General features: G+C 41.4%; 3 protein-coding genes across 3 annotated transcripts; all 3 read left to right on the top strand.

Moving 5' to 3' along the window:
- Positions 1-4,604: 4,604 nt before the first annotated feature.
- Positions 4,605-8,460, top strand: tnni1a (troponin I type 1a (skeletal, slow)). Its single transcript, XM_076878597.1, has 7 exons — positions 4,605-4,656; positions 6,100-6,131; positions 6,219-6,391; positions 6,594-6,725; positions 6,894-6,983; positions 7,128-7,304; positions 7,885-8,460. The coding sequence occupies exons 3-7, from the start codon at positions 6,344-6,346 to the stop codon at positions 7,987-7,989; spliced, it is 552 nt and encodes a 183-aa protein (XP_076734712.1). The 5' UTR covers positions 4,605-4,656; positions 6,100-6,131; positions 6,219-6,343; the 3' UTR covers positions 7,990-8,460.
- Positions 8,461-9,997: 1,537 nt separating this feature from the next.
- lad1 (ladinin) lies at positions 9,998-17,029 on the top strand. Its single transcript, XM_004558837.4, has 14 exons — positions 9,998-10,168; positions 10,802-10,993; positions 11,386-11,653; positions 12,473-12,546; positions 12,914-13,058; positions 13,311-13,400; positions 13,738-13,781; positions 13,857-13,899; positions 14,102-14,145; positions 14,241-14,307; positions 14,417-14,551; positions 14,645-14,734; positions 16,233-16,357; positions 16,516-17,029. Exons 1-13 carry the CDS (start codon positions 10,131-10,133, stop codon positions 16,323-16,325), a joined length of 1,323 nt encoding a protein of 440 aa, XP_004558894.1. The 5' UTR covers positions 9,998-10,130; the 3' UTR covers positions 16,326-16,357; positions 16,516-17,029.
- Positions 17,030-17,327: 298 nt separating this feature from the next.
- On the top strand, positions 17,328-25,146 carry tnnt2a (troponin T type 2a (cardiac)). Its single transcript, XM_076878185.1, has 16 exons — positions 17,328-17,469; positions 17,593-17,669; positions 17,843-17,853; positions 18,520-18,537; positions 18,898-18,951; positions 19,296-19,352; positions 21,334-21,363; positions 21,598-21,622; positions 22,453-22,516; positions 22,718-22,834; positions 22,943-23,020; positions 23,105-23,215; positions 23,300-23,409; positions 23,851-23,941; positions 24,025-24,065; positions 24,899-25,146. The coding sequence occupies exons 2-16, from the start codon at positions 17,632-17,634 to the stop codon at positions 24,930-24,932; spliced, it is 879 nt and encodes a 292-aa protein (XP_076734300.1). The 5' UTR covers positions 17,328-17,469; positions 17,593-17,631; the 3' UTR covers positions 24,933-25,146.
- The last annotated feature ends 1,267 nt before the right edge of the window (positions 25,147-26,413 follow it).

Genomic DNA, 26,413 nt, shown 5'->3' with positions numbered 1-26,413 from the left:
CTGGAAATTGCTGTTGGAAAGTTTGGCCCTCTCTTTCTTTAAATGTTGTTTCAGTTCAGTTTCCAGGCATTTATTTGTACACAGCTCTCTTAAGGTCCTGCCTCAGCATTTTAATCAGACTTAAGTCTAGACTTTAACCGGGCCATCGCAACACCTGAGCAGAAGCCGTCTCCTTTCAGACAAGCCATATTTGCTTAGCCTTTTTCTAATTGTACTGTCGTGAACTTTAACCTTTAACATTCTCACTGAGGCTTGTAGAGTCTGAGTCACAGCGCTTAAGTTTTTTGCAATTTCACTGAGCATTGCTGATTCCGACTCTTGAGTTAAGGTTTATTTATCTCTCAGTTTACACATTTTACACATAAAATCATCTCATCAGACAGCACCTCAAATTATTAGACAATATGAATATCTTTGTATATATCTGTAGGAAACTCAAGCAACCTATTTATAAGTAATAGCAGACATGTGTTTAGAATTTCTGTGGTGGGTGCAGCCACCCTTTTGTCTTCATTTGGATTACAGACGGTGTGGCGAGGTTTCACTTTGTCCATCAAAGACGCCCTCACATGCATGTCTGGCATTTTAATCTCTCCTTCGAGGTTCAGGTGTTAGTAAACAAAACCATGCCCCAGGTTCATGTAGCTGTACTCACTATGACAATATCACGAGTTAAATATGTTAAGCGTGCTAAGATGTTAATATGAGAATGTTAACATAATGTTTATCATTGCTGCCTAAGCCCTATTATTATCACCAGAATGATTGCGTAGAGAAGTCTGGGACTAATCCCTCCTCAACATGCATGCCTCGATCCAGAAGGAAAGGGACAGACTGCAATGTCCTTTATTAAATCTCCTTTTAATATGCAGTGTGAGAACTCATTTTTTGGTGTATTTGATGGTTTAACTTCCTGGTCTACAGTTTTGCACTTATCAGTTATAGATGATCCTGGAAACCAGATAAATAGAGCCAATATCTCCCCAAATAAAGCGCCTTGAGGCGACTGTTGTTGTGTTTTGGCACTATGTAAATAAAATTAAATTGAAAATTGAATTGAATATTTCTTTTGTCTTGGAAGAGGGTCTCTTCCCCCCTGCCATGTTCAGATTACCCCTTGTTTATCTGATATGGGGTAGATTCGATATGATGACAGACGTCTTGGCACACTGATGCCAGTTTATATTTTTCCATTTGTCAGTGTGACATCATGCTTTTTATTGCACTGATTGCTTGCAGGGTCGTCTACAGTATGCACTATACAGCTATCTGCAGTCTGTTAATAATGCCTCTTTGACACTCCTAAGAGGTGATTGACCAGTTTGCATTTGTGCATTGGTCTGCTAGTGCCATATTAGTGTCATAATCACAAAAACTCGATGGAAGTTTAACTCTTGATTTTCACAAGCAACGAATAAAGTGCAAAGTCAAGATACAGGGAAGTATTTAGTAATGGAGCGCGGTGCAGGGACTAAGCCGTGGAGCACCAGAAGACTGCAGGAGAAGATAAAACAGGTTCATGGCGTTTTCAGGTGAGTCTTGAGAGTCAATTTTTTATTGAGGATTTACTGGAATTGAGGGGAAGCATGCAGTGGTTTTAGAGGACATGAGTTTTCCAGGTGAACAATTTATTCAGGTTGTAGGTAACATAACTCCAACTGAGAGAGAAAGGTCAGATAACCAGAAAGCACACATAAAACGAGTCATAATTTGAGAGTCTTATTACCACCACAAGGGCAACAACAACCAGCCAGAGTGCAGGAACGTACACTGGCCTTTTATCCCTGAGAGGTGATCAGCGAACGGAAAGCAGGCGTGCAGGCAGCATTCAGGAGCCGAGGTAGACCCACCCACGGACAGAACAGCAAACCAGAGCACTGCCCAAACTCCACCTTAGATCAAGAGACTAACTAGTCATGAATAAAAGTATTAAGCTTGTTTACATTTCGACCCAATCGTGGTGCAAGAGGAAAAGTTCATATTCCCTAAAGGGAACTTAAATATCTGCCCCAAACTTTGTACCACGCCTGTTAAGTTGACTCAAACAGAAGAGACAAAGTCATCATGGATCAAAGACACGGCACGGGATCAATACAATCAAAAGGATTAATTCCCTGTTGACCATAAATCTCCTCATAAAATATAGTGACATTCCACCCAATATTGGTTGAGGTGATTCTCTGTGGATTAAAGTGCTGGAATGACAAACCATAGCTGCCCTTTGTACAGCTGCTACTGGCATGGCTTAAAAGTCACGAAGCCTTCAGCGTAACCACATAAAGGACCCCTGTCACTGTACGGCACAGCTAGTGTTACGGATTCAAATATTGGGGATGGACACAAGAGGAAAAACCACAATAACAACACTGGTCCGGCCGGGTTGAGTCAAACGATGATTTTAATGGTCACACGCGTGGGAGATGGACACCGTACACAGACAGCATCAGATCTCAAAATGGTGGAGCATTGATCAACCTCTTATAGCCTCTCGTGGCCCCCACCTTATCATAAAAGCCTAAACATTCACATGCTTTCTCTCACACGGCGCCTAAGCTACGACCTTGGCTCCCTGTTTATCTGCTCCTGCTGAGATGGGGCAGAAAACTCCAGCATGTTCTGTTCTCTTCTAATCAGACAAATAAGGCGATGACTCTCTGCGAACAGTATTTCTTATAACTCAGCAGTATAATGCATCATAAAGCAATATCATTCATTCACAATAAATCAGCAGTCTAATGTAATGCAAATCAGTTTAACAAATGCAATAGTTACCACCTTCTTCTAATTCAGGAGAATAATGCAAACTAAAACAACATAATAATTCACAATCTTTAATTAGGGGTCTAACATGGCATAAAATAATATTATAATCCCACAGTCCCACCTACACCCTGCAATCCAGTGTGGCCGGGTTCATTTCTTCCTACCCCTGAGGCCCTTTGTCCCCCTGTTGGGTGAACCATATGTGAGATGACCTCTGTGTTTGCGCAGTTCAGATGCAAGAAAAACTATTATTACAACAATAGCCGGCACAGATGACACTCCCATCACTCCCCAGGTCTCCCACAGCTTTATTTTGGTGCTACCTTATACCCTTCAGACGTACTCAGACTAGAACCTCTGTCCGAGGAGCTTTTAGCCTTTATTTTATTGCTGCAGCCACCAGTGTCGTCCAGTCGGGTGATCCTCTGCTCTTCTTTCGTCAGCCTCAGGGGTTAGACAACCCTTCAGTCGTGGCACAGATCAGGGGATTATTCTGCCCCGATTTCAAACAACGATCTGTGTATCCTCGGGTCACAGCTGTGGCCCCCAGAGAAAGGAACAGGAATGTGTCCCCCTTTTGCCCAAGAGCCTCTCGAACCTCGTTGGTCTGGTGTTCCTGGATTTTCGTTAACCCCTTCATGGTTATTGCTGTGTTTATGGGATCCATCCTGTTGAGGTGACTAATCTGAGCCCAAACGCCATGACACTTGAACCCAGTTGGTGTCTCGGCAGTCACTGTGTCTGTCTCTGCTGCGAAGGATCCTCGTATCTCCGTGACCTCGTCTGGTGTCTGTTCCTGTCTCTGTAAGAGACAGAAAACCAAAACACCTCTCTGCCTAGCTCTAATAATCTAATGTTGTTATCCAATGTTCCTCTAGTGATTCAAAATCGGTTTAGCACATCATGTTCAGGACCTCCTGACCAGTAACTTATTCTAATCACAATTTATGTGTATAAGCGTGTTTGCATTTAGCCCTCTGCACTCAAGGCATTTCCTACAGTTCATCAGTCCGGACCATCACGCCGAACGAAGCTTACGACCTTCAAAAGACCGAGTGCCAACTCATTATAAGCACATTTGCAAGGTGTGTCTGAAAATTATTAAAACCACTCATTTTAACAAAAGACATCAAAAACAAATTAGCCATTTTAAATTCTAACATCTGCCCCCGATTTTCACAAAAATCATGTGTTTGCTTCCGCCTACCGTCCCACGGTTTCCTCTCCAGTGTGGTACTCAGCTTCTCATGGTCACGGGCATTTTATCTTCTAAACGCTATTCAGTTCATTTTAATGATTAATGCTTAAACATGGAAATAATGATTTATGCTTCTCACTGGTTCTCTAAAAAAGTCCGGAAACCTTTTGGGTCACTATTAGCTTAAGTTTCACCGTACCTAAGTTATTAAAACACAAGTCATAAAAATGTTCATATAACCCTTGTTTGATGTTAAAACTCAACTTCCCCCCCTTTTTGACACATGGGAATGTGTCAAAAAGGGGGGGAAGTTGATCATTAAGTAGAAGTTGATCAGCACTTCTACTTAATCTACTTACAAGTGTTTCTTTCCCCCTTTATTTATTTATTTTTTACATAATTTCCTTTTCCATGCAGTCTATAGCCAGCTTATAGTTCATATTCATATTCACCTACAATTTGTCATTTGAGTTACTCTCATCAGCCTTCAGGCTCCAACTATATTGCCATTGTTTACATGAAAAATGAGCAGAGCAGGATTATGTACCAAGAAGGACGTGGCTGACTAATAATAGCGTCCACACAGAAAAGAAAGAGAGATCTGGACAATGGGCGGTGCAGTTAAATAGAGGGCTCATCTCTGATCTGTCCATCGAGCTGCATCCATGGTCACATTTCTCCTGCCTCTGACTCTGGTAAGTTCCCTTCATAATACGCTCTGTGTGTAGAGTTAGACACAAGTTTTATATCTGTGCTTTCTTGATTTACTCTCCTGATATTTAGACTGTAGTGTTGATATTTTAACCTTTGCATTTGTCAAAAATGTGTCATGCATCTCTGTACAGTGAGAATACAGATTGATCTAGTGTTAGTTTATTCAATATGTCAACCTGGTGAACAGCGGGGACATAGAACAGCAGAGACATAGACAATAATAAGTGTTTCAGTGCTATTTTGCTAGCAGCCCAGGTCCATCTTTGGGCACAGACTGTGTGTACACTAAAGCTGTGCTACCATAAAGCCAAAGCAATGGGATGATCAGCTGAAATAATACAAACTGGGGAGTTTAAATCTGCAGCCAAAGCAACTATGTTCAAATCCGAGGTTGACGTAAACTTTCCAAAACACTTTGGGTGGGTTTTTTTTCATTGCCAAGTTGGCCGCACCACAGAGGGTCATAAGCATCCATGAGTTACTAGCAATAAATCCCTGATCCAGGCTGGGCACCCCAGAGCACAGTCACCCACCACAGCTGTCTATCAGTTGTCCCCTGGTCTATTTGGGGAGACAGGCCACTCTAAATTCCTCTTGGCCAGATAATCCTGAGGAGAAAGACAGGGATAAGGGACAGAAGAGATGGATGAGGGACGGCTATCTGTCTGGAATTTTCCTAATCCGCTAAGGCAGATTGTAACCCCATCATGCTAGGTGGTCTTATGTGGTGCCATTCTCAAATGGAGCCAAATAGTGAAATGAGAGGGGAGGTATGAGGAGAAAGGCTGGCTTAAATTGAAAGAGTGAAAGGGTGAGTGCTGCAAATCACTTGCAAATTTGATGAAGGACAAAGGGCACGAGACTGAGGAAAGGTAAGACCAGGTAATAACAAAAGTGAAAACAACACTTTAACAATGAGGTGTGACGATAAATTAAGTATCTTAAACACATCTTAGTGGTGTTAATGCGTCACTGTTTTTTATGGCATGTGGTAGAAAAGCAAAACTGCACTCGGTAAGTTCTGTGAAAAACTAGCACACTGATTCCACAAACATTTTGTGCCTGTATGATATTTTCATGCACAACAAACACATTTTCTTAAACATGCATTTAAAAAAAGACAAAAAAGCTTCAGCAACCTCAGACTTTAAAATGGATTTAAGGTTGCCTAGACCAGCAACTTCCTTTTGTCCAAACAGGTGAAGACCGCTTAACACCTCTTATCCTCTGTCAATTCATTATTAACAATTTCCCCACCTATTGTTTGGCTCCATTTCTATATTGTTCGGTTTTAGACTTTTATAATCCATCCGCACGTGGATTTGTATATTTTTTTTATCTGAGCCGCTGACAAACAAATACTGCCAATGGTTCAGGGTGTGTGTTTCTGTGTGTGTTTCTAATCTCTCCCGTCTCTTTTCCAGTGAGATCTCAACAGCAGGATGCCTGAACATGTGTGAGTGTTTTCTTACTATAGATACACAGACATTAAAAAACACAAAAACAGGTATTTTAAATTATGTATGTTTCTCTTCTTTTACAGCCAAGAGGTAAGACCATCTGGCTGCTAACTTGTTGATAGAATATTCAACAATTTTTATAACTAAGTTAAGCTACTAAACTACATATACATCATATTTACGGATAATCTTGTGAATCATCTGAACCATGCAGCGGAAACCCAAGATCTCAGCCTCAAGGAAGCTGATGCTCAAGGTACGAGAAATCATCTGCAGACTTATTTGATTTATTTGTGTAATACATGTGTTCAGCCCACAGGAGGGCAGCAGATACAGACAACTGAAAGAAAGCCAGCATCTGAATGTTTCACTTGTCATTTGAGAAAAAATGATGTGATGAGGTGTTTTGAAAGAATCTGAACGCATATGGAAAACATTATTTTATGTTGGTTTGACAGAGTCTGATGGTGGCAAAGGCCAAGGAGGAATTGGAGCAGGAGATTTTAGACAAAGAGGAGGAGAAACATAGGTACCTGGCTGAGAGAGCGCCTCCTTTAAACATGAGTGGCCTGAGCCTTGGCCAGCTTCAGGTATGTTCCCTACAGATTCCCCCAAATCTCTCATTTTTCTTTCCATCCTTTGCAGCTACAACTTAGATCATTCCCAAATTATGTCAATAAAGCAAATCAGGACAAGAAACCAAGTAAAGAAAGGACTGCACATGGTTTCATACTAAGTTTTCCTTTGTGCATGTGTAGGATCTCTGCAGGGAGCTACATGCTAAGATAGATGTAGTTGACGAGGAGCGATATGACATTGAAGCTAAGGTCATGCTCAACACACGCGAGGTTGGTACACTTTATTATCCCAGCGCATTTCCAATAAGTAGAATTTGAAATGTTTCATATCAGTTATACGTATATTATGCAACACTATGAGCACCATGAGAAACTCCTACATCCTGCTCCCTCCACTCTGTGTCACTCGACCAGATTAAAGACCTGAATATCAAGGTGCTGGACCTCAGGGGGAAATTCAAGAGGCCTAATCTTCGACGTGTCCGTGTGTCAGCTGACGCCATCCTTCGCTCGCTGCTGGGATCCAAGCACAAAGTCTCCATGGACCTGCGAGCCAATCTCAAGTCTGTCAAGAAAGAGGACACTGAAAAGGTGCATGAAAAATGGATAAAAGAGAAGATGCAATCATGCATATGCACACAGAATACAATGAAACCAGCCTGAGCAATGTCTGTGCCATCCTTGGAGCACAGATATGCATTCAGGTACTGTAAGATACAGACATGATGTCAGCGCTTGAGATGTCATGGAACACCTGGAAACAGTGTGTGTGAAAAGTGTGTTTATTAAGACACCGAGTAGGAAGCCACTGCAGGGCGGGGGCCGTGTGTTTGTGAGAGAAGGCACCGAACACAAGACAATGATCCCATTGTACACCGAATATAAGCTTTTGTGGCCACGTCTCCCAACTCCTGAGTGCATGCATGTGCAGATTAGCTTGTTCCGGTGTGTGTATACCTGTGAATGAATGTGTGTCTCTCCAAGTGTGAGGTAAACCAGTTATACTAGTATGGTAATAAACAATTCTCCAAAGGGCTTCCCATTGAATTGAACAGGTCTCAAAGGCTTAGATGCAACAATAACATTTTCTGAACCTGCTCTACTTTGCAGCCTCTGTTTTTAGTCTTTTATACTCTCTGTTGCACAATCCAACTGTCTCCCTTATCTGCAGAAGAGGCCAGTGGAGGACAGTGACTGGAGGAAGAATGTGGAAGCCATGTCAGGGATGGAGGGAAGGAAGAAGATGTTTGATGCCGCTAAAGGTTCTGCGCAGTGAAGCCAGGAGGTGGGCTGGGGTCACATCAGTGACATCACTCCCCTACATCTGAATCTGTCCTGGTCTTCCTGGGTCTATTGTGGCGTCTGTGTTGTTGTTTCGCGCTGATGTCCCTGCGGATGCTCCTGCCATGGAGGTGACAGTATGCCCCCACACCCCTGAAAGGCTTTCAACTATTCTGTCAGCTTTGTTTTTGATAAGGTGTTCAAATGACTCTGTCTGTTATGTAAGATTATTTGTACTTTTCACACCATGTTGCACCAAAGCCTCAGACAATCGGCCTGATGTTTGTATGGCGGACAAATGTGCCAAATTAAACTGTACGTGTGATTGTTTTGCTTGGGGATAAACTTTAACCTTGTAATGTAGATTATCAAATAATAGTGGTAAAAAAAAAAGGTGCACTTCATTGGCTGGACTGAAAGGGAAAAAGAACGAATAAAATATCAAAAGTATACTTTACATGAAACATTTTTCTGTGTGATACTCCTTCATGTGTGATCAGCTGCTGTATTCAGATATATAAACTGCTTTTATAAACTCTGAGAATTTTAGTTTCTGTGATCCTGTCGCAGTAGGACCAGCTTTTTATTGCAGGTTGCAGACAGCAGATAGAGCAAATGCACATAAGAACACGTGCAGTTTAAATGGTCTGTGTGTGTTCTTATGGCTAAAATATCATCCACTACTAAAAAATGCTTATTTCTACTCCAGTCTGAACACAATTTGTTCAGTCTGTGATGCCAACCTTGCCAACAACTCCCATATGGTTAAGACATTTAACTGCTAGATCATACTGACTGGGATTGACTCCCAGGACACCTGGGATTAATGGGAACAATACCTTGCTGTGCTCAACCTCACTAAAAGAAAGTTCCTACTTTGATCCGATGAATCCGCTCTGCAACCTAATATATACTTAAAAACGGCAAGCATCACTACTGCTAATAGCTTTTCAATATTGGTTACAGTTACTTGTTAGTTTGAAGGATTACTGTTTGCTGCAACAACTTGTACATTTGAACTGATATGCTTTGTGTGCATGCTGTCCAGATGTAAAGCACTTCTGTGTGTTTTGCATGTCCATAAAGCACACTCTGCTTCAGTACTTTTTAAAAATCGCCTTACCCAAATGGATGCAAAGCACCCGCAGTCGTCTTGTGTCTGTAAATATAACTTTTGTTGGGAATGCCTTTCTGTTTTATTTCCGTTTGTTTGATCAGGTCTTTCCTGAAAATGTAAGACTAACTTTAGACACAGGAACATTAGAACAGACTGAATGGACACTGATGCATAAACACACAGAGTTCATTACAGGACCTAAAATGATACAGCACCGGTGCAGGCAGGGGCATGCAAACTATTTCCATAAGATAGCAGATGCATGATAGACCAACAACGCATGCTATAAGACAGCCTCTTCTTTAAATAAATGGGAAGCAGACTTTCACAGGTGAAACTTGAAAGAGTCTTGATATGCATCTTATGCTATGCCTCAGTTATCAGTTACGATAATATCTAACTTTGTTTACTGAGGAACTGCACAGAGTATAACAGACACAGATGTGATATAAAGAGTGTAGGTCAGAGTCCAACACACATGGGCTCCAGAGAAAGGTGTGGACTCACACAGCAAACACTCTGACTCAGACTGTAGTGAGAGTCCAGTACAAGAAAGGATAACATATATTTGTATGCTTTATTATTATCATTTAATAAGAGTTTGATTGCTATTAACTACTTGTTGTACTTGTACAGGTTTTCCTTTTAGCTACAGCCTGTAAGATCCACACAAACAAAATGAATACAAGTGTAAGATTAATTATTCTGGGATGTTTTATTGCCATTGCCCGAATAAGCGAAGTGTCCAGGGGCGGGAAAGGAGTGCCAGGTACAGGTATTACGCTTTCCACACTTCCACTTCCACCATACAAGGTGCTCTCTGGCGCGCGCTCTCCCCACCCCTCACTCAGTCTGTCAGGTGGGGAGCTTACTTTTGTGGTCACGTGACGCGTCTGTGCGCTGCACCGGGCTAAAGGTGGACTGCTTTGTGCCGAGGTGACTGTAATTCGACTGCCGTCGTCTGAGTGTCAGTCGACTTCGTCTGTGATCGTAGCTGGAAACTATTTTATTTTCTCAATATGTCTGTAAGTCGGAGAAACTGGTCGGCTTTGTCCAGGTAAGATTCAAGGACTTCTGGGTTTCTGTAGCGACTAATTACCTGTGTTACCTGCGTTTCAGAGCGATGCCCGCGCCTATGCTTTTTAATAGATGCTGGATGTTTAGGAACGCGCATAATTGTTGCATGTTGCAGGGTTTTCACTCTGGCAACAAAGCATCCCAATTTGGAAGAAATGATTTATTACATTCATATAGTAACTGTGTAACATGCAGTCAAACTGTGTCGGTTGGTGTCACTGTTATACTGTCACTTCTGCCTTTTTTTGCCCGTTACAGTCTAGAGATAACGGAGAGTTTTGTTCTGTTTGGCCCTTGTTGAGCTCAGTTAAAAAGGAAACACCAGCCTGCCGCTCTGCAGCTGGCTGATTGAATCCACTGATAATTCTTTTTAAACAGGATGCAAAATACAGCCACAAAAAGCGGTTGATGAACAAGTAAAGCAGGTTCCCTGTAACACTTATTAATCTTTTCTTTTAAAGTACAAACCAAAAACAAATAGTGTGGAGGATCCACTCATCAAGTTCTCATGTACAGCACGCTGTTTTACATGTGTCCACCACCCGTATCCTCACTGAGCCTCTGTTGTTTTTGTTTGTTTGTTTTTCCATATTCGCTGATTGTCTTGATTCAGCCTTGCACGACAGTGGACAATGGAGGACGAGGAGGAGGTGGAGCGGGAGAAGAGGAGGAGGGTGAAGAGCTCAAGCACCAGTGCTGACCAAGATGATGACTTCAGCCCCACTCCCACTCCTACAAACACATCTGCCAGCGAGAGCGCCTTTGGGACAGACTCCTCAAGTGAAATGTCCCAAAGCTCCAACAGGTTGTTCTCATAGTTTAGTAAAACAAATATGTCACGTTGGACTCATACGCTGTCTAAACACAATCCTCTTTGTGGACTTTGTCTGTGTGACTGTTTTGTTCTTTTGGTTTCTGAAGGCCTTTTTAGTGGTTTCAAACTAGCAAAGGGATGATTCTCACAGTTTTGCCCCATGGGAGTGTTTCTGTATACATTTCAAACCCATGAAAACACCTGATACTCACGCAGGGAAAGTATGAAATGCTGTCAGAAACCCCGACAGCTGAGTACCTGTCTTCAAAGAGCCTTTTATAATAGAAACCTGATCAGATGCAGGAATCTTTTTAGGTCTCTCTAGAGACCATTCATCACATGTGTTGGTCATTAATGTGCACATATGTACTGTTTATTGCCAGCATGGAGCAGGTACAGCTTGACTTTGTGGAGATGCTGCGAGTGCGTGACGAAAGGCGAAGGATGAGGCACGTGGAAACGTTGAGACAACAGAAGGATGGAGGGGAGGATGAAGCTGAGGTCAGCAAAGGAGGAGGTGCCAGGGTAGAGCTGCTGGGAGACATGGATGAAGAGAAGGAAAGTGTTGTCAAACCACAGCCACCAGTAAAAACATCTTCTCACAGTCCCACCAGCAGCAGCAAAAGTAGAACCAGCATCTCAAGCAACAAAGTAAGAAGGAAGTTGCTCCTTAATTTCTGGAAGAAAATCTAAAGAAAAAAACATCTCACAGATCTTTTAAATGTGCTTGAGTTTCACAAGACTGCAACAGTGAAAGTCTGTAAGTCAGCTGCCAAATAACGATGTAAATCGAGATTTTTCACGTGATTATTTAGAACTTTTGTCCACCTGGAGTGGAAGAAACAAGGTCATAACCTCAGTTTTGATTAAATGACCAACAGAGAGATTTTGTTGATTCTCTGAGAAACGTTACAAATGATAAAACATGAACTGACAGATCCTTTGACAAGAAAGCACCAATCTTCCCTCACACACTAAGTCATGACACCAGTAGCAGCACCCTGTACAGTTAACTGCTATCCCACACAGAGGGGGGAGTTAATTATTCTCTAGATTTTACAACAACAAACCGTTTTTTGTAGTGCAGCATATGATGTCATTTTTGCTATTAAAGACCAACGCTGGTGTGGGCATTTTCCTCCTGTGCTCACAAGAAGAAGTTAGAATCTACTTTTAACTTACAGCTTTAGAAAAAGAAGACAACCCTTTACTCCCCGTCTTGTTTCCGGACTTGAACTCTCCCCGCGAGTCAAGTGACCATGCAAATCATCTCTAAAGCTTTGATAAGACGTGCTTAAGGCCATAATTTGAACTTTATCTTTTATTACCTTCGCAGGCTGCTTTAGCTCTGTGTATCTGCAAATGAGGCCATAACCGCGCCGTGTTATGTAATGCAAGGTGTGTCGTCTGTACAAAAGCTTGTGTGCTATGTGCTCATGCTGATTGTCTGCCTGTTTCTTCCTTTGTCAGCATGAAAATGAAGAGTCATCAGGCAAAGACCCTGATCCAAAACCCTCCTCCAGCCCAGCTCGCAAGTTTGTCAGGTTAACAGTGACATTTCTTTTTTGCTGCTCTTTTGTTCTTTGTTGGCTGATCACCTAAAAGGATCAAATGCATTTTATTTAGATAAAGGTTACTGATTCCACAAATGGAAATGAAAGCACCAGAACAATGTAGAAATATAAAAGAGAAAACAGGACGTATAAGATTGTTTTGTATAGATTGTGAACCACATAAAGATAACCAGAGAATAAGATGGAAGAGTAAAAAAAATCTGCCTTCAGTTTTCACGTTAGACGCACTTTAAGATTTAATTTAGGCAACAGATCAGAGAAAACTGTACTTTCAGTGGTCACTAGTTCCTTTCTCTTCAACTTCTCCTTAAACTCACTTCTCTTTCTTGCCTTTCAGTTCTGTCTCCATCTCACTTGACAAGAGTCCATCTGCCAGCGGGCGCACAACTCCCATGAGCCCCGGTTCTCCGTCAGCCCCCTGGTCACCTCGCGAACACTGGACTTCCCCCCAAAGCCCTGTTCACAATGGGCACACAGAGGAGGTAGTTCACCACACACACACGCACAAAGAAACACAAACACAAATAAACTGACATGTTCGTCTCAGCTTCAAGCTTTGCTTGTCAAATGCTGTATAAGGCCAGGTAAGCACTGACGCTGCATCTTATCAATCCAGTGTGGGCACCAGCGCCCTCTGGTGTTATAAAGGTTCCTTATGGCGGTAAAAACAGTCTTGGCTCCAGAGAGGTACCTGCAGCTAAACAGCAAACCTAAGTTGTTTTAATTTCTCTCAGACCGGCGTGAATCGCTCCACCAGTGGAAACTTTGAACAGGCAAACAAACCTGCCTTCATCAGACAGAGCTCCAGGACTGTATCTTTCAGGGTAAACACTGACACACACGCACACACAAATACATGCACGAGGACACAAAACCATTCAGGCATTCTTCCTGGCAAACGTCAGCATGAACTTTTGCCAATTTGACTGTTAAAACACGATTTTATCTGCCGTCAGCTTTCAGAATATCAGTTCAGGATAATTTGCTTGTGCCAGTCAAGCTTCCAGCTCATGTTAATAGCTACATGAATATTGACCAGCTCTTACTGCTGACTGGTTCCTTTGTTAACACCCAAACACATCCCCGTGCAGAGGATTATTGAGCAGGTCACTTGCTGTAAGTGCCGCTAACACGCACTCACACAGGCTCGGTCTTCCACAGGTGATGAGAAAGAAAGAAGAGGATCCTTCGCCGCTCCAGAGGAGGTAAGGAAACAGCCTTGTGTTCATTTTGTATCAGCCTCGCTTAGTTGGTTTGCTGACTTGCTTCTTCTGTTGTAGCTCCAGTGTGAGGATGGCCTCCAAGAAGTTTGAACCCAACACCGTGAGATAACTTTAATTGACTTTCACCTAATATGATTGATAATCAGTAATCATTCATCGCTTACCCATTATTTTCTTGTTTGGCACTTTACAAAAACACAATTATATTTACAGTTATAGGATTATGAGATCTGTAGACCTGCTAGCACTACACACAATGTTATGCACAATTTACAGTGTTGATTGTCTTTGTTTTGAAGCAGGACCAAAATGAGGATGAAAACAAAGCGTCATCTTTCCAGAGAAAGTGAGTTTGACAATTTTTTAATCTTTATTTATTTGTTTATATTTTATTGAGTGTAACTGATTACACTTGTACATTAATGTATTCTGTCTTCCCAGCTCTAGGCAGAGGATTTCATCTAGATCCATCCAGGAAAAGATGGAGAGGCTGGCTCAGGCAGCGCAGGTCAGCCTCTCAGCCCTCCATGTACTAAAGGGGAAATTATGTTCCTGTGTTCTGTAGCAAACATCAACTGTCAGTCGCCAATGGTCTTCTCTTGGCTCTTCATCCACAGAAGTCCGAGCTGACGCGATTCCCAGATGTCACCCAGAGGACTCTGGTCCTGCTGGAAGAAGTGTCCAGGAAGAGAGAGATCTTTGAGAAGGAGCAGCAGGTGCAGAGCCCCACCAGCCCCGGAGTTTCCAAACAGGTACACTCATCATTCGCCCAAAAGCTCTTTTCAGTATTAGATGTGTGCGTAGCGTTAGTTAACAAATGATTTTGTAACTGTTGTTGATTTCAGGAAATTAGAGGCTTGACATCAGGAATGTCAGAGCGGATCAACCGCTGGCTCCACAAGAGCAACAAAGCTGGGTCTTCGCACAGTCCTGCTGTAAGTGCAGTGTATGGAAGCCAGGGGGCAGTATTACTCTTTGAGCTGTAAGTCCTGGCTGAGCAGGACGTAGTTCGTTGTTTGTGTTGCCTACATTAAATTAAAGAGTTTGCCATTATGTAGGTAACTACGTAAAACGCATGACTGTCGTTAATCGTGAAGAAAGTTCTGATCAATTAATTCTTTTTAAACACAGATTTTTTTCTACTCTGGTAAACTCAGTAAAGTCATTTAGGCATTAAATGAATGGGAACGTTTCATTTAATTTCAAAAGTAGCTCAAAGAATTTGATCTTAAGAATTTAGAGTTGGATGTTTAACTTAATTAAGCTGTTCAGAAAGCTTCATACGACATACCCAACTTGCTGTTAGATTTAGCAGTGCATGTTTTTGGCTGCAGAAATCTTATCTTTGTTATATCTGAGCAGAAACAATATCTATCTGGGTAAATTCATAAGCACACTTTAAAGCAGAGGGTCGCCTACAGAAACACTGGCATGACTGACTTCGTGCTAATCTGTCCTAACATCACTTTTGTCAGAGTAGAGTGACCCGTTCCTCCTGCTTTGTGCCATTGGCTTTTTAGCAGTTATCTACTGAGCATGAAGAAATGCTTAACCTTCCTGCCTTCTTGGGACCTTTTTGTGCCACTGCTATGTGTTAAATGGCTGCCATTTCCACTGTGTTCAGTGGAATATAACCAAACTTGCCACAGGATAGTTTTTACCTGTCAATGTTAATATTCCAGTGTGAATTCCTTAAATCAGCCTAAAATGGCTGAGCAGCAGAAATCCCCACACCCATCACCCTGGGGACCATTTTCTGCCCATTGACTTCCATTATAAACGCTATTTTTCAACCCCAAATTATCATCATATGATTTTATTTTTTCTTCTTTTCTTGGATGTCAATGAAGACTCAGGGCCTTGAAGTTTTAATTTTTAAATTGCAAAAAAAATGCAAAAAAAATAATGGCAGGTCAAAATGTATGTTGGTGCCAATCTTTGGTCCATCTAAAGGCCTACTTATAATGACAATCACATATTACTTCAACTGGTTTTTTGTGGAAATATTTAGTTTCGTTTTTTGGTTTTTGGGGCTTATAACACAGGGCGCTCATGTAATAACACTGGGATTTGAAGGGTTAAAACAATGAAAATATAATTGAAACTTTACATGAATATTTCAGGGAGGAGTAGTTTTACAAGGTTGGCTAATTTAAAGTGGAATAAAATATGGATATATGGTCTTTTTATGGCGTGGCTGAGAATGGTCCCTAGGGTGATGGGTGTGAGTTTTTTAAAGGATGGCAGGAGGGTTAAGTCAGTCCAAATTGTCAGACGACACAAAGACCATTTTAGGGTGTGTTTACAAAACTATTTGCCCCGTAAGAGGTCCCTGCTTCAGAAATATTTCAAGACTCCAGATTTAAAGAGTGTTTTTTTCTTTCTCTTCACTGTAATAAGAACTGATATAATGATTCTGTTTCTGATTTGTAGGATTTGAGACATGTGGACATTTCTAGTAAGAGGAGCCTGTTTGAGAATAGCGGTGAAGACAGTGTCTCTAAATCCAGCCCTGGAAAAATCTGAAGTGAAGGAAGTTTATTTATAATGTCCAACAGGTAAGGATACAAGTGCTACTGAGTTAGTCTTACATGCTGTGGAGGCAGATTTACCAACTCCACAAATGAAGCAAACAAGAGGAAGCCGTACATGTTTCACTGAACTTTAAAGGCGCTCCTTCAATTATAAATTGCTCTTATTGTGCTTGTATTTGCAGGATTGCAGGATTTTAAGATGGCGAAGGGAGAGGCAGAGATTTGGAAGATTAACGGATTTGATGACTGAGTGATTTTTTTTCCCCTTTGCCGTCAAAGCACAAATGTAAAACAGGCAGGAGGAAGAGAGAGAAATGGCCTGTTGGGTTGTATCTTTAGAGGACTGAAAAGGAGGAAACTGCTTTTAAAGTTAAAAAGCTTCTATCTTACACTTTTGCTTTGTTTCTTTAAAAAATAAGTGTGCCTACTTTTAACATTAAAATACCCCCAAAAAAACGTGTCAGTGATGTTTTATTTGTTCGCCTTAACGTTGTGTAATTTCTTTGAGCACTTTAAACAGGTGAAGGTTTAAGGATTATATCTTTTACTGAATTACACTGCTGGGATTGCTGGAGTTGTAATATGTGTGTGTCTTGTTTAATTTGCCAGTGTAATTTTTTTCTTTTTTTTTGGTTTCATCTGGACTTGTGGACGAGATTCTGTCTTTCTAAGTAATAAAATGTTTTACTACCATAACTGTCTGTCACTATTTCTTTTTAAATAGCCCTGGATGAATAAACGCACTTTACCTTATCTCAGACCGGGATGCATATAGATAAGCGCTCCGTGCCTGTGTTTCGTCTACAACAAGGTGCCATACAAGGAAACCAGAATGTGCGTGTGTGTGTGTGTGTGTGTGTGTGTGCGAATCAGCTGTCTGTGATCTTTTTGGCTCTGCAGCCCACAGTCATGCTCACGGCGGCCTTTTTGGGAAATGGTGATAAAGGAGAGTACATGCTATCTAGAAAGTTATTAATAACACAACAAGGGGTCCTAAAGCCTCATCCGCACAACACAGTCCGTCCTTCACCCTCTGACACTCACCCCACGCTCCCGTTAGAGAAAGTGGGACCTGTCTTGTGCTGCAAATCCACTCTCTCCGGGTCTCTGTCTTGATCCCTTCATCTGATCCTCAGGTACGATTGACTAACTGTAACGTAACGTGTGCACACGAAAGAAAGTGTTTTAACTGGAAAATATTGAAGCTTTTATTGATTTGAACAGAAAGTGAAAAATTCATGATTGGCTTTTTTTCTAAGTAATCAGATTTGCTGCCGCGCACCTGAACGCGCCCTGTCATGTCAGACAACGAGGAAGTGGTGGAGGAGTATGAGGAGTAGGTTGGATTTTTCTTCTACTTAAAATACTTCTAAATGTATCCCGAGAGTACATCCACCGTTTGTCACTGACACGTGGTTTATTTGCAGCAACTGCATGATCATTTTACACTGTCATGCATTTGTCTTTTTGATCATAATAGTAACGCGCCTATGTGATTCATTTTCACAGGGAGGTGGAAGGTAAGACCTCTCATCATAACTCATACACAGCGCAGTCACTCTGTGGTTAAAACCCTGTTGTGCAGGCAAATGCTTTCTCTTGGCTAATCCGACGAGCGTGATGTAAAAACTGCTGTACTGTATACTCAGTGCGCTCTTATAAGGATTTAAGAGGAATGTAAAGACATGTTGCTAATTGTGTGTAGTTTGAATGAAATGTCAAGATCATCCATAAATCAAACGTAAATGTTCTGCCTGTTTGTCAACTCCTAATCAGGTGTAGGAGGAGGTTATTATATGTATGTGTGAGAGTTACAGAATTACCGTGTAAAACGTTTTTCATGGTAAGTTTAATTATAATGCAACACAAAAGCACAAATTATATGTGAAGTCAGGAATCGCTAGTGGGAAAGGTTTGCCTTAAGGACTTCCTGCCAGAAAGTTTTCTTTTCTATTCTTTTGTTGCAGCTCGGTGTGGTTTAGGTAAGGATCACAATCTGGATTAAAAATGAGCGAATCAAATGCTTATATTATGATTACTCGTAAGTCAGTGTTTCATTAGTTAGTATCATTAATTGATTTGACTTTGTGTGCTAGAAACAACAGTTTGTAGAGTTTGCACTTCTGATTATGTGAAAAGATTGTTCACGTGTTTCTCTCTGCGGTTTCTCCGGCTGCACGACACAGAAGAGGAGGCCGCTGAAGGTACTGACGGCGCTGATATTTATAAATGAGTGTCAAGGTCATCGATGAATGCTTTTGTCACGTTTCAATAGCACACATCAAGGGTGATGTGGAGGAGCGGTCGACAGCAGTTATCCTGAGAGTCTCTGGGATAAATAGCAGCGCTGTGACTGAGCTTCATCTATAAACACATTTAAAGTGATTGTGATTAATCTCACTTTGAAAGAGATTCTTTGATGTATTTGCTAACTTACTTTGCTTGCTCAGCTATTCTTATTTATTTAACCTCCTTACATTACTTTAATTACTTGACTTACTCTGTTTACTTACTTCACCTACTTCTCATCGCTTTGCTAACTACTTTTCTGCTTTGCTCATCAGAGGAGCAAGGGGTAGATGAGGAGGAGGAGCAGGAGGAGGAGGAGGAAGAGGAAGGTATAATTGGGCAGATGTAATGTTTTTTCCCGGCACAGTGCATTGATAGCAACCTGAGGGTGAATTTGTTGATGTGGAAACCACATACTATGTTTGCTCGTTGCCTGTTTGTTTATAGAGCAGTTTCAGTCTAAGAAAAAGAAAACAAAACGATGTGGACGCAAAACATTCAACAGAATCAGACAAGACAGAAGATATCAGTTATGTTCACAGGATGACTCCTCTCGTCTCTTTCCCTGTGACTGTACTAAAGAGGTTATTGATCAGGGAGAGTGATTATTCAGGCTTAGTGAAAGTTAACATTCTTTCTGTGATAAGTCATTATTTGCTTCCTTCTCCACCAGAGGCTCCACAGGAGGAAGACAAACCTGCTGCAGAAGAGGAGGCCAACGAAGAACAAGGTAGACGTTACTAAAAACTTAATGCAGACTTTCCCCAAATGGGGGGGGGGGGGGGAAGGCGCAGAGCCATTGCAGCAGGGGTGCGCGGTATGAAAAGGAAAACAAACAAACAAACAAACAAAAAACAACAACGTTTGGACACGACCTGGGGCTCCCACACAAACGCAAAGCAGGAGATGAAGCATCGCTGAATATGTTTCCAAACCAACTTCATTCTAAGCCAAAGACTAGAAAATCTGGTGAAGCAAATCTGCCCTTTGGCTTCACCTGCACAGGTGCGGAGGTAGGTCTCCCTGCAGGGTTGCTTTTCCCTGCGTGGGGAGCAGCGCTGGGCTGTTTACATCACGGACAAACAGGATCCCACAGCTGTTTATGTTTTTAAACCCATTTTGCACAGAGAAGCATTTTTTTAAAATGTATTGATCGCAGTGTTGAACATTATTACACAGGAAAAACAACTACATTAAAAAATAATGACACCGTGACGCCTCTGCCTTTGTAATGGAGGGACAGTAACTGCGTGTAAAACCTGCAGATAGAGACACAATACTGTTAATCTGACTGTCTGCTCTTCATCTCATGTAAACAATAACGTGGCGCACAGCGTGACGCGGAAAAAGGCACATACCTTTAACTTTGCCTGATGAGCTCTGTATTCCACGTCCACACATAAACGCAAAAAAAGGAGTTTTAAAAATCTCCGTTCTCGGTGATTCGAAACGCCGTTTACGTGGACGAAACGGCTGCGTGTTCAGAAACACCCGTGTAGGTGCGGCCGCAGCGTAAAAGAGTTTATTTTATTACCTGTAATTTATTGCAGATTACTTGTATTTGCTTAATTGTTTACTAAATGTTTGAGGTGTAAAATAAACCGCAATGGAGCAAAATGTGTGTGTGTGGTTGGAGGATGTGTGCGTGCGTGTGCGTGCGTGCGTGCGCGCGCATGGGGGGAGGGGGGCGCGAACATTTTTCTTGTAAAACAAAGGGGGCCCAGCAAAAAAAGTTTGGGAACCACTGATTAATGGGAGAAATGATAGCTTTGGGCCTGTGTTGACAGCACAGTGAAGATGAGTAATGTCGTTTACCAGTAACCATCACTCACAGGCAGGGAGATAACATGCTATCTCAGACACATTTCATTTTGGTATGTGACAGTCTGCACTTGAGGATCAAGCATGCAGGTTTTCTTAGTCACACCAGAAGGGCCAGCTGGGCTGAGAGTAGTCCTCCAGCCCCTCCCAGCCCCAAGGCTTTCATTTCTTAGTCAGAACCAGGTGTTTTTCACTGTTTCGGTGTCTCACCTGCTCCCACTGAGATCATTTGAAATGGGAGGGATGTTAGACTTATTCTTACCTTTTGGCTCCTTTATACTGATAAACACCGTGTGAGCTGTCACTTTCCACAAAGACAAAAGGCAGGCGACTTGTTGACGTGCCAAAAAAAAGAAAGCACGACTACACCCTTCCCTTTACCAGTTCAGGTTCTAATTAACCAAGTTGGTAGCATAGGAAACTAGTCTGGGCCTATCAGCTGACTGGACAACGTTTTAGGTTTCAAGCACGGTCTAGCTGTCCTCTATTATTACGAAAACAAAAAAAGAACTTAGCTGCTTCTTTTGCAGAAAGCTAAACTAAAACTAAAGTTTTTCTGGCATTCACTCATAATTATTTGGGTCATTCAAAGGTCACTGATCCCAGACCTTCTTGAGAAAGGAACCATTTGCTATCAGTGCTTGCATCTCTAGATAACGTCTCGCTTGTCCCGAGTGCATTCATGCAATGTGGCACATGAAGCAACACTTCACAGATGAGCGCCTGACTTCCTCGGTGCTCTCTTTCAGTCTTTCCCCGTCTTCTCACTTACGCTCTTCTGTCATGTGGCCATCATCACTCACTAAACGACTGTTTACTGTGGCGTAATGCTCAGTCATTTGAGATGTGCTCTCACAAACCCTCTCTCAAGCATGTTATTTTGGTTTCAGATGGAGAAGGCGAAGCAGAGGAGGGAGAAGGTAAGTGAATGGGAATCTCGTTTTGTGGCTCTGTTGTTCTTGGATGTTCTCCCTGACATGAATCACACATCATTACTTTTATTATTAATATCAGCACAAATGGTGTAAACAGACTTCAGTGCCATAACTTGCGGGGGGAACTGGCAGAATTTGTGATTTTGTGCAGTCTCATTATTAATGTGTGGTCTGCACTAACTCATTCATACTTTCTGCTTGACTGTCTTTCATTAACAGAGGAGGAAGCAAAGCCCAAATTCAAGTAAGTAAAACGCACGGATAAACACGTTTTACGATAGCATGGTTATGAGTAACAAACATACGACGCATAAATAAACAAAGAGAGGACTCACACCACTGTGATCCATTTGTTATGTATCATACCAGCAGCAAGCTACGTTTTCACAACTCAATGAGGTTGCTTGATACGATCCTTCTACATCAACATCTTAAGCTCAAAAGTCACAAAGTAATTTCGTTTTTACTTTGTTTTAAAATCCAGGAAGTGCCCCCCCCCCCCCCTCGATTTAAACTCAAACTGTGGAACGTCGTTCCCCTCGCTGCCAAATTAGCTCCCTTCATTAAATCTATTAAAACTCACTGCCATTTGAGTCTGTGTGATTCCTCATTGTGTATCCTGTGGCTTTTTAGAAATGTCCATTCCACCTTTTCTCAGCACGTTGTTTTTTAAATGTGCTTTACAAATACACTTGTGTTGAGAGTTGCATTGACCATAAGTGGCCGTTTTGATTGTTCAGATTTAATTACTTTGATTTAATAAAAACATTTCCAGAGATCTCTAGGCTGTGCCTCTCTGCTCCGGCACTAAGAAAAGAAAATCCCAATTTCTGTCTACATATAGTGCAGTTTGTAGAAACTACAGATATGCAGCTACTTCTGAGCAGCAACAGGCAGCAACACGTGCAAACACAGAGGGGACATTTGTTTGGCACATGCTTATTGTTTTTGATCCTCATTTGACACCAACTGTCATCACAACTCAATTTCCCTGTTATTGATCTTTTTTTTTTAACTGAATAGTTCTTATTTAACCCACGCTTGTTAACTTAATATCTTTTCCTGCTTTTTCAGGCCATTCATCATGCCAAACCTTATTCCCCCTAAGATCCCAGACGGCGAGAGGGTGGATTTTGATGTACGTGACACAATACAGTACTTACTGTGCATGGGCTTTTGTATCCTGGTGTATTATGTACAGGTCTCAGGGTGGAGTAGACATGTCTTCACAGCTTTCACTCTGTATTTTTCTAGCTTTCTCTAAGCCTGCTTTTAATTTAGGACCAAAAACAAATATGTGCATCAGTATAACATAGAACTGGGTCACTGAATCCAACAGGATATACATCGCAAGAGAATGGAGAAGGACCTGATGGAGCTTCAAACTCTAATCGAGGTTCACTTCGAAAGCAGAAAGAAGGAAGAAGAAGAGCTCGTTCAGCTCAAAGAAAGGATTGTGAGTGCCCCACACTACAGCCAGTCAAATGTAAACCACTTCCCACCTCAGACATTACAGATCTGCTTTAGGATCTGTTTTAATGAGATGTGATGATCTGTTGCTCAGGAGAAGCGTCGCTCTGAGCGAGCAGAGCAGCACAGAATTCGCAGCGAGCGAGATAAAGAGCGACAGAAGCGTCTTGAGGTAGAGTCCTGTTCTACGCGCTTTAACACGGTCTATAAAGTGGCACGCGTTTCACCTCGGATCGTCTTTCTCTCGGGGTTCTAGGATGAGAGGATTCGCAAGGAGGAGGAGGAGGCCAAGAAGAGGGCAGAGGATGATGCAAAGAAAAAGAAAACCCTCACCAGCCTCCACTTTGGAGGTTACATGCAAAAGCTGGTGAGTCAGTGGAGTTTTAACAGTGGGGGTTTTCAAAAAGCTCCACTAGTAACTTTTATAACAGAAATTATTTTATTTTTAAAGACAGACAAACGGAGTGGCAAGAGGCAGACAGAGAGAGAAAAGAAGAAGAAGATCCTGAACGAAAGGCGCAAATCTCTGGACATCGAGAACATGAGTCAGGAAAGACTCAAGTAGGTTCAGACGCACAGAGCAGGACTTAGAATCTGTAGGTTTGTTCACTTACAAAGAAATGTGGTTTCATTTTAATGGAGAGAGACGAATATGAACCAAAAATTAATCAATGCACTGCCTCAACTCCCTGTGTGTATCAAGAACACGTGTCCATTACATGCAAATCATCTGATAACATTTTGGTCATGTGGAGGTTTTATTTCAGGATTTTAGTTAATATTCTGTCTCCCTCCATTAAAACAAATACTACCATTAAAAATAGAGACTCTTCATTTCTTTGTAAGTAAGCAAACAAATTCAGCAGGGCATCAAATAATTATTTCTCCCACTGCATGTTTCATTATCTCACACAATAGCTATTGCATTTTTTCTTCACGACACACAAAATTAAAATAATAAAACAATGAAAATAATTCTCGTTATAATAATTTGTTTTCCAGAGAGAAAGCTAAGGAGCTGTGGGAGTGGATCCAGCAGCTGGAGGCAGAGAAGTTTGATCTGCAGTACCAGTTCAGCAGACAGAAATATGAGGTGCGCTCAGCTAATTGAAGAAACAAAGACACGGCATCAGTGAGACCTGGTCACAGTGTAACAAAATGTTTTCTTCATTCCAGATTAATGTGCTGAGGAACCGTGTGAGCGACCATCAGAAAACGTGAGCACAAGCTCGAAATCCCATTTTAATTAAAAGTTTAAAACATGTAGTTACCATAGAGCGCACATATGATGTCACACAGGTGTAACAAAATGCAACAGACAGGTGAGGTTTGGGACAATAACTTGATTGGAGAGTGTCAAGCTATGTGTGTGTGAGAGCATTAGAGTCATGGGAATTTAAAACTTATAGTGAGGCGGGGTTAAAAGAAAGAGAGAGGGAGTGTAACACTTTGTTAGTAACAATAACCAAAAAAAGTAATATAATTAACAAACAAATGCTTTAAGAGGTGAGGAGAAATCAAACAAATCATATATAATAATTAAATGAGTGATCAAGAAAAGAAAAGAGCAAGTGTGGACAAAGCAGCAGGTCACCACTGGAGAGGCCAATGAGATGAGTGAGGAGAGGCTGACTTTTAGTTGCAGCTATGAGTGAAAGCCCTGAACGGTCGTGCATCTCCCTTAGAGCGACTTGACAGAGTTTTGCATGAATCCCTTCTTCTGTGATTCATGCCGGTGTTTGTGGGGGAAGCTTTTTGTTAAGAAACGACCGTCTCTGAGGCCCAAGTGGAAAAGCTTTTTGTTTTCAGACTCCCTGCAGTGTCACCAAATATTGTGTATTCACAATCTCACAGCCGCCTTGTCCTAACTCGGCGAGCTGGCTGCGTTTGGTCATCTGTCATACCTGTCAGGGATAAAGTGAAAGAACATGATGTCACTGTTATTTTTGAACAGGGTGCAGGAAGATTTCAAAACGTAACCGTGCAACCTCGCTACGATCTGTGCCACATCAGTTGTGTCTGAATCACAAACGCTTCTGTTTTTCAACAGGTCAAAGAGGACCAAGAGAGGACTGAGGAAATAGATGCTGATGTGCTGAGTGACAAGTATTATCATCCGCCCTGTCATGCAGCCACTGCCTCAAACCAAGCCCAGGCTTTACGGCCACACCCAAGTCACACTTATCTTCTTACGGTTGCCTTAAGCACAGCTTGGGTCCAGTTTTCCAGCCTTATCTCTCGCTCTACTTTTTCAGGATAATGGGGATTTAAAAGTGTAAATAAACAGTCTCACTTTAATGACCCTCTTTTTGTTCTTCCATAGTGTGCATGAGTTGCTTTGTTGGCAATGAAAAAAAGTCATGCAAGACCCGATGACAGAAAGCTTAAAGCAAAGACATCCTCTTACTGAAAGACAGGCTCTAACATGACTGGAGCTGACATGATGCTTTTTGAGCTGACGCCCAGACATCCACCCAAAGTTCACCTATGAACACACCCACACTAAATTGAAAAAGAATGAATAATTTCCATTATGCATATTGCAGGTGGGAAAATCCTTCTTGTCCTGTAACTTCTCAAGTTACAGGACAAAATAAAGAACTGCCAGGTAATATTCAGAGTATGTTTTTTTTGAAAGAAGGAAGTTATAATTTAAGGGGTTTTTGTAACTTCAAAACAATGAAGGTACGTACTACAAGAAAAGGCTTTTGTGTTTCTGTTCAAGGAGTGAAACTATGGAACAAACTGAATATGGAATTAAAGCAACGTCCAAACATAAAACTGTTCAAAAAGAGTTATAAAAATATGATCTTCTCGATCTATAAAGAAAAGGAAAATATTTAAATTAAGTGAATGTCTCTATTTAAAAACAAACAAACAAAAAATTCATGATGTGATATTATAGTATATAGTATATCAGAAATCTGTTCACTATTTTTATTACAAATTATATCAGTAAGGAAGCTGACTAAATATTCACTGATAATTTATGGCAAAGGGGTGGGATTAAATAAGTGTATACTTCTTCCCACTCCCTTTCAACATGTAAATTAATCAGAATGTTTTTTTGTATGTAATTTGTATAGTATATTTTTTTTTCTCTCATTTCTTTTCTAAATGTACTTGTATATTGTTCACATGTTGAAATAAATTACCAATCAATCAATCAATCAATCAATCAATCAATCGTGTCACCAAGTTTCATATGAGAAAAACTGCAGTTTCTCAGCAAACAGGCAGATACAAGCCCAGTTATTTAGTCTGAAAATACTCAAAATATGCACAAGAAAGAACAAAAACGCTGAAATGAGACACTGAGAATGTCTTTGTGATGGCCATGTGGTGTATAACTGGTCACAGGAGCAAAGAAAATGCACGTCATGTTTTTAACTGCTTCTCCTCAGCAAAGCAACAATTTTTTTTTTTCATTCATTTATTTATTCATTTTCAGGCACAACAAATACCTATATTGAACATAAAATACACAAAACAAAAAACAAAACTTGCCTGAAAAAGGAGTGGGACGAAGAAAACTTATTAAATCCCACCCCTATACTCACTCATC

Source organism: Maylandia zebra, linkage group LG20, assembly GCF_041146795.1.
Source record: "Maylandia zebra isolate NMK-2024a linkage group LG20, Mzebra_GT3a, whole genome shotgun sequence".
NCBI lineage: Eukaryota > Metazoa > Chordata > Actinopteri > Cichliformes > Cichlidae > Maylandia > Maylandia zebra.
This window is presented reverse-complemented; position numbering and strand designations above follow the sequence as displayed.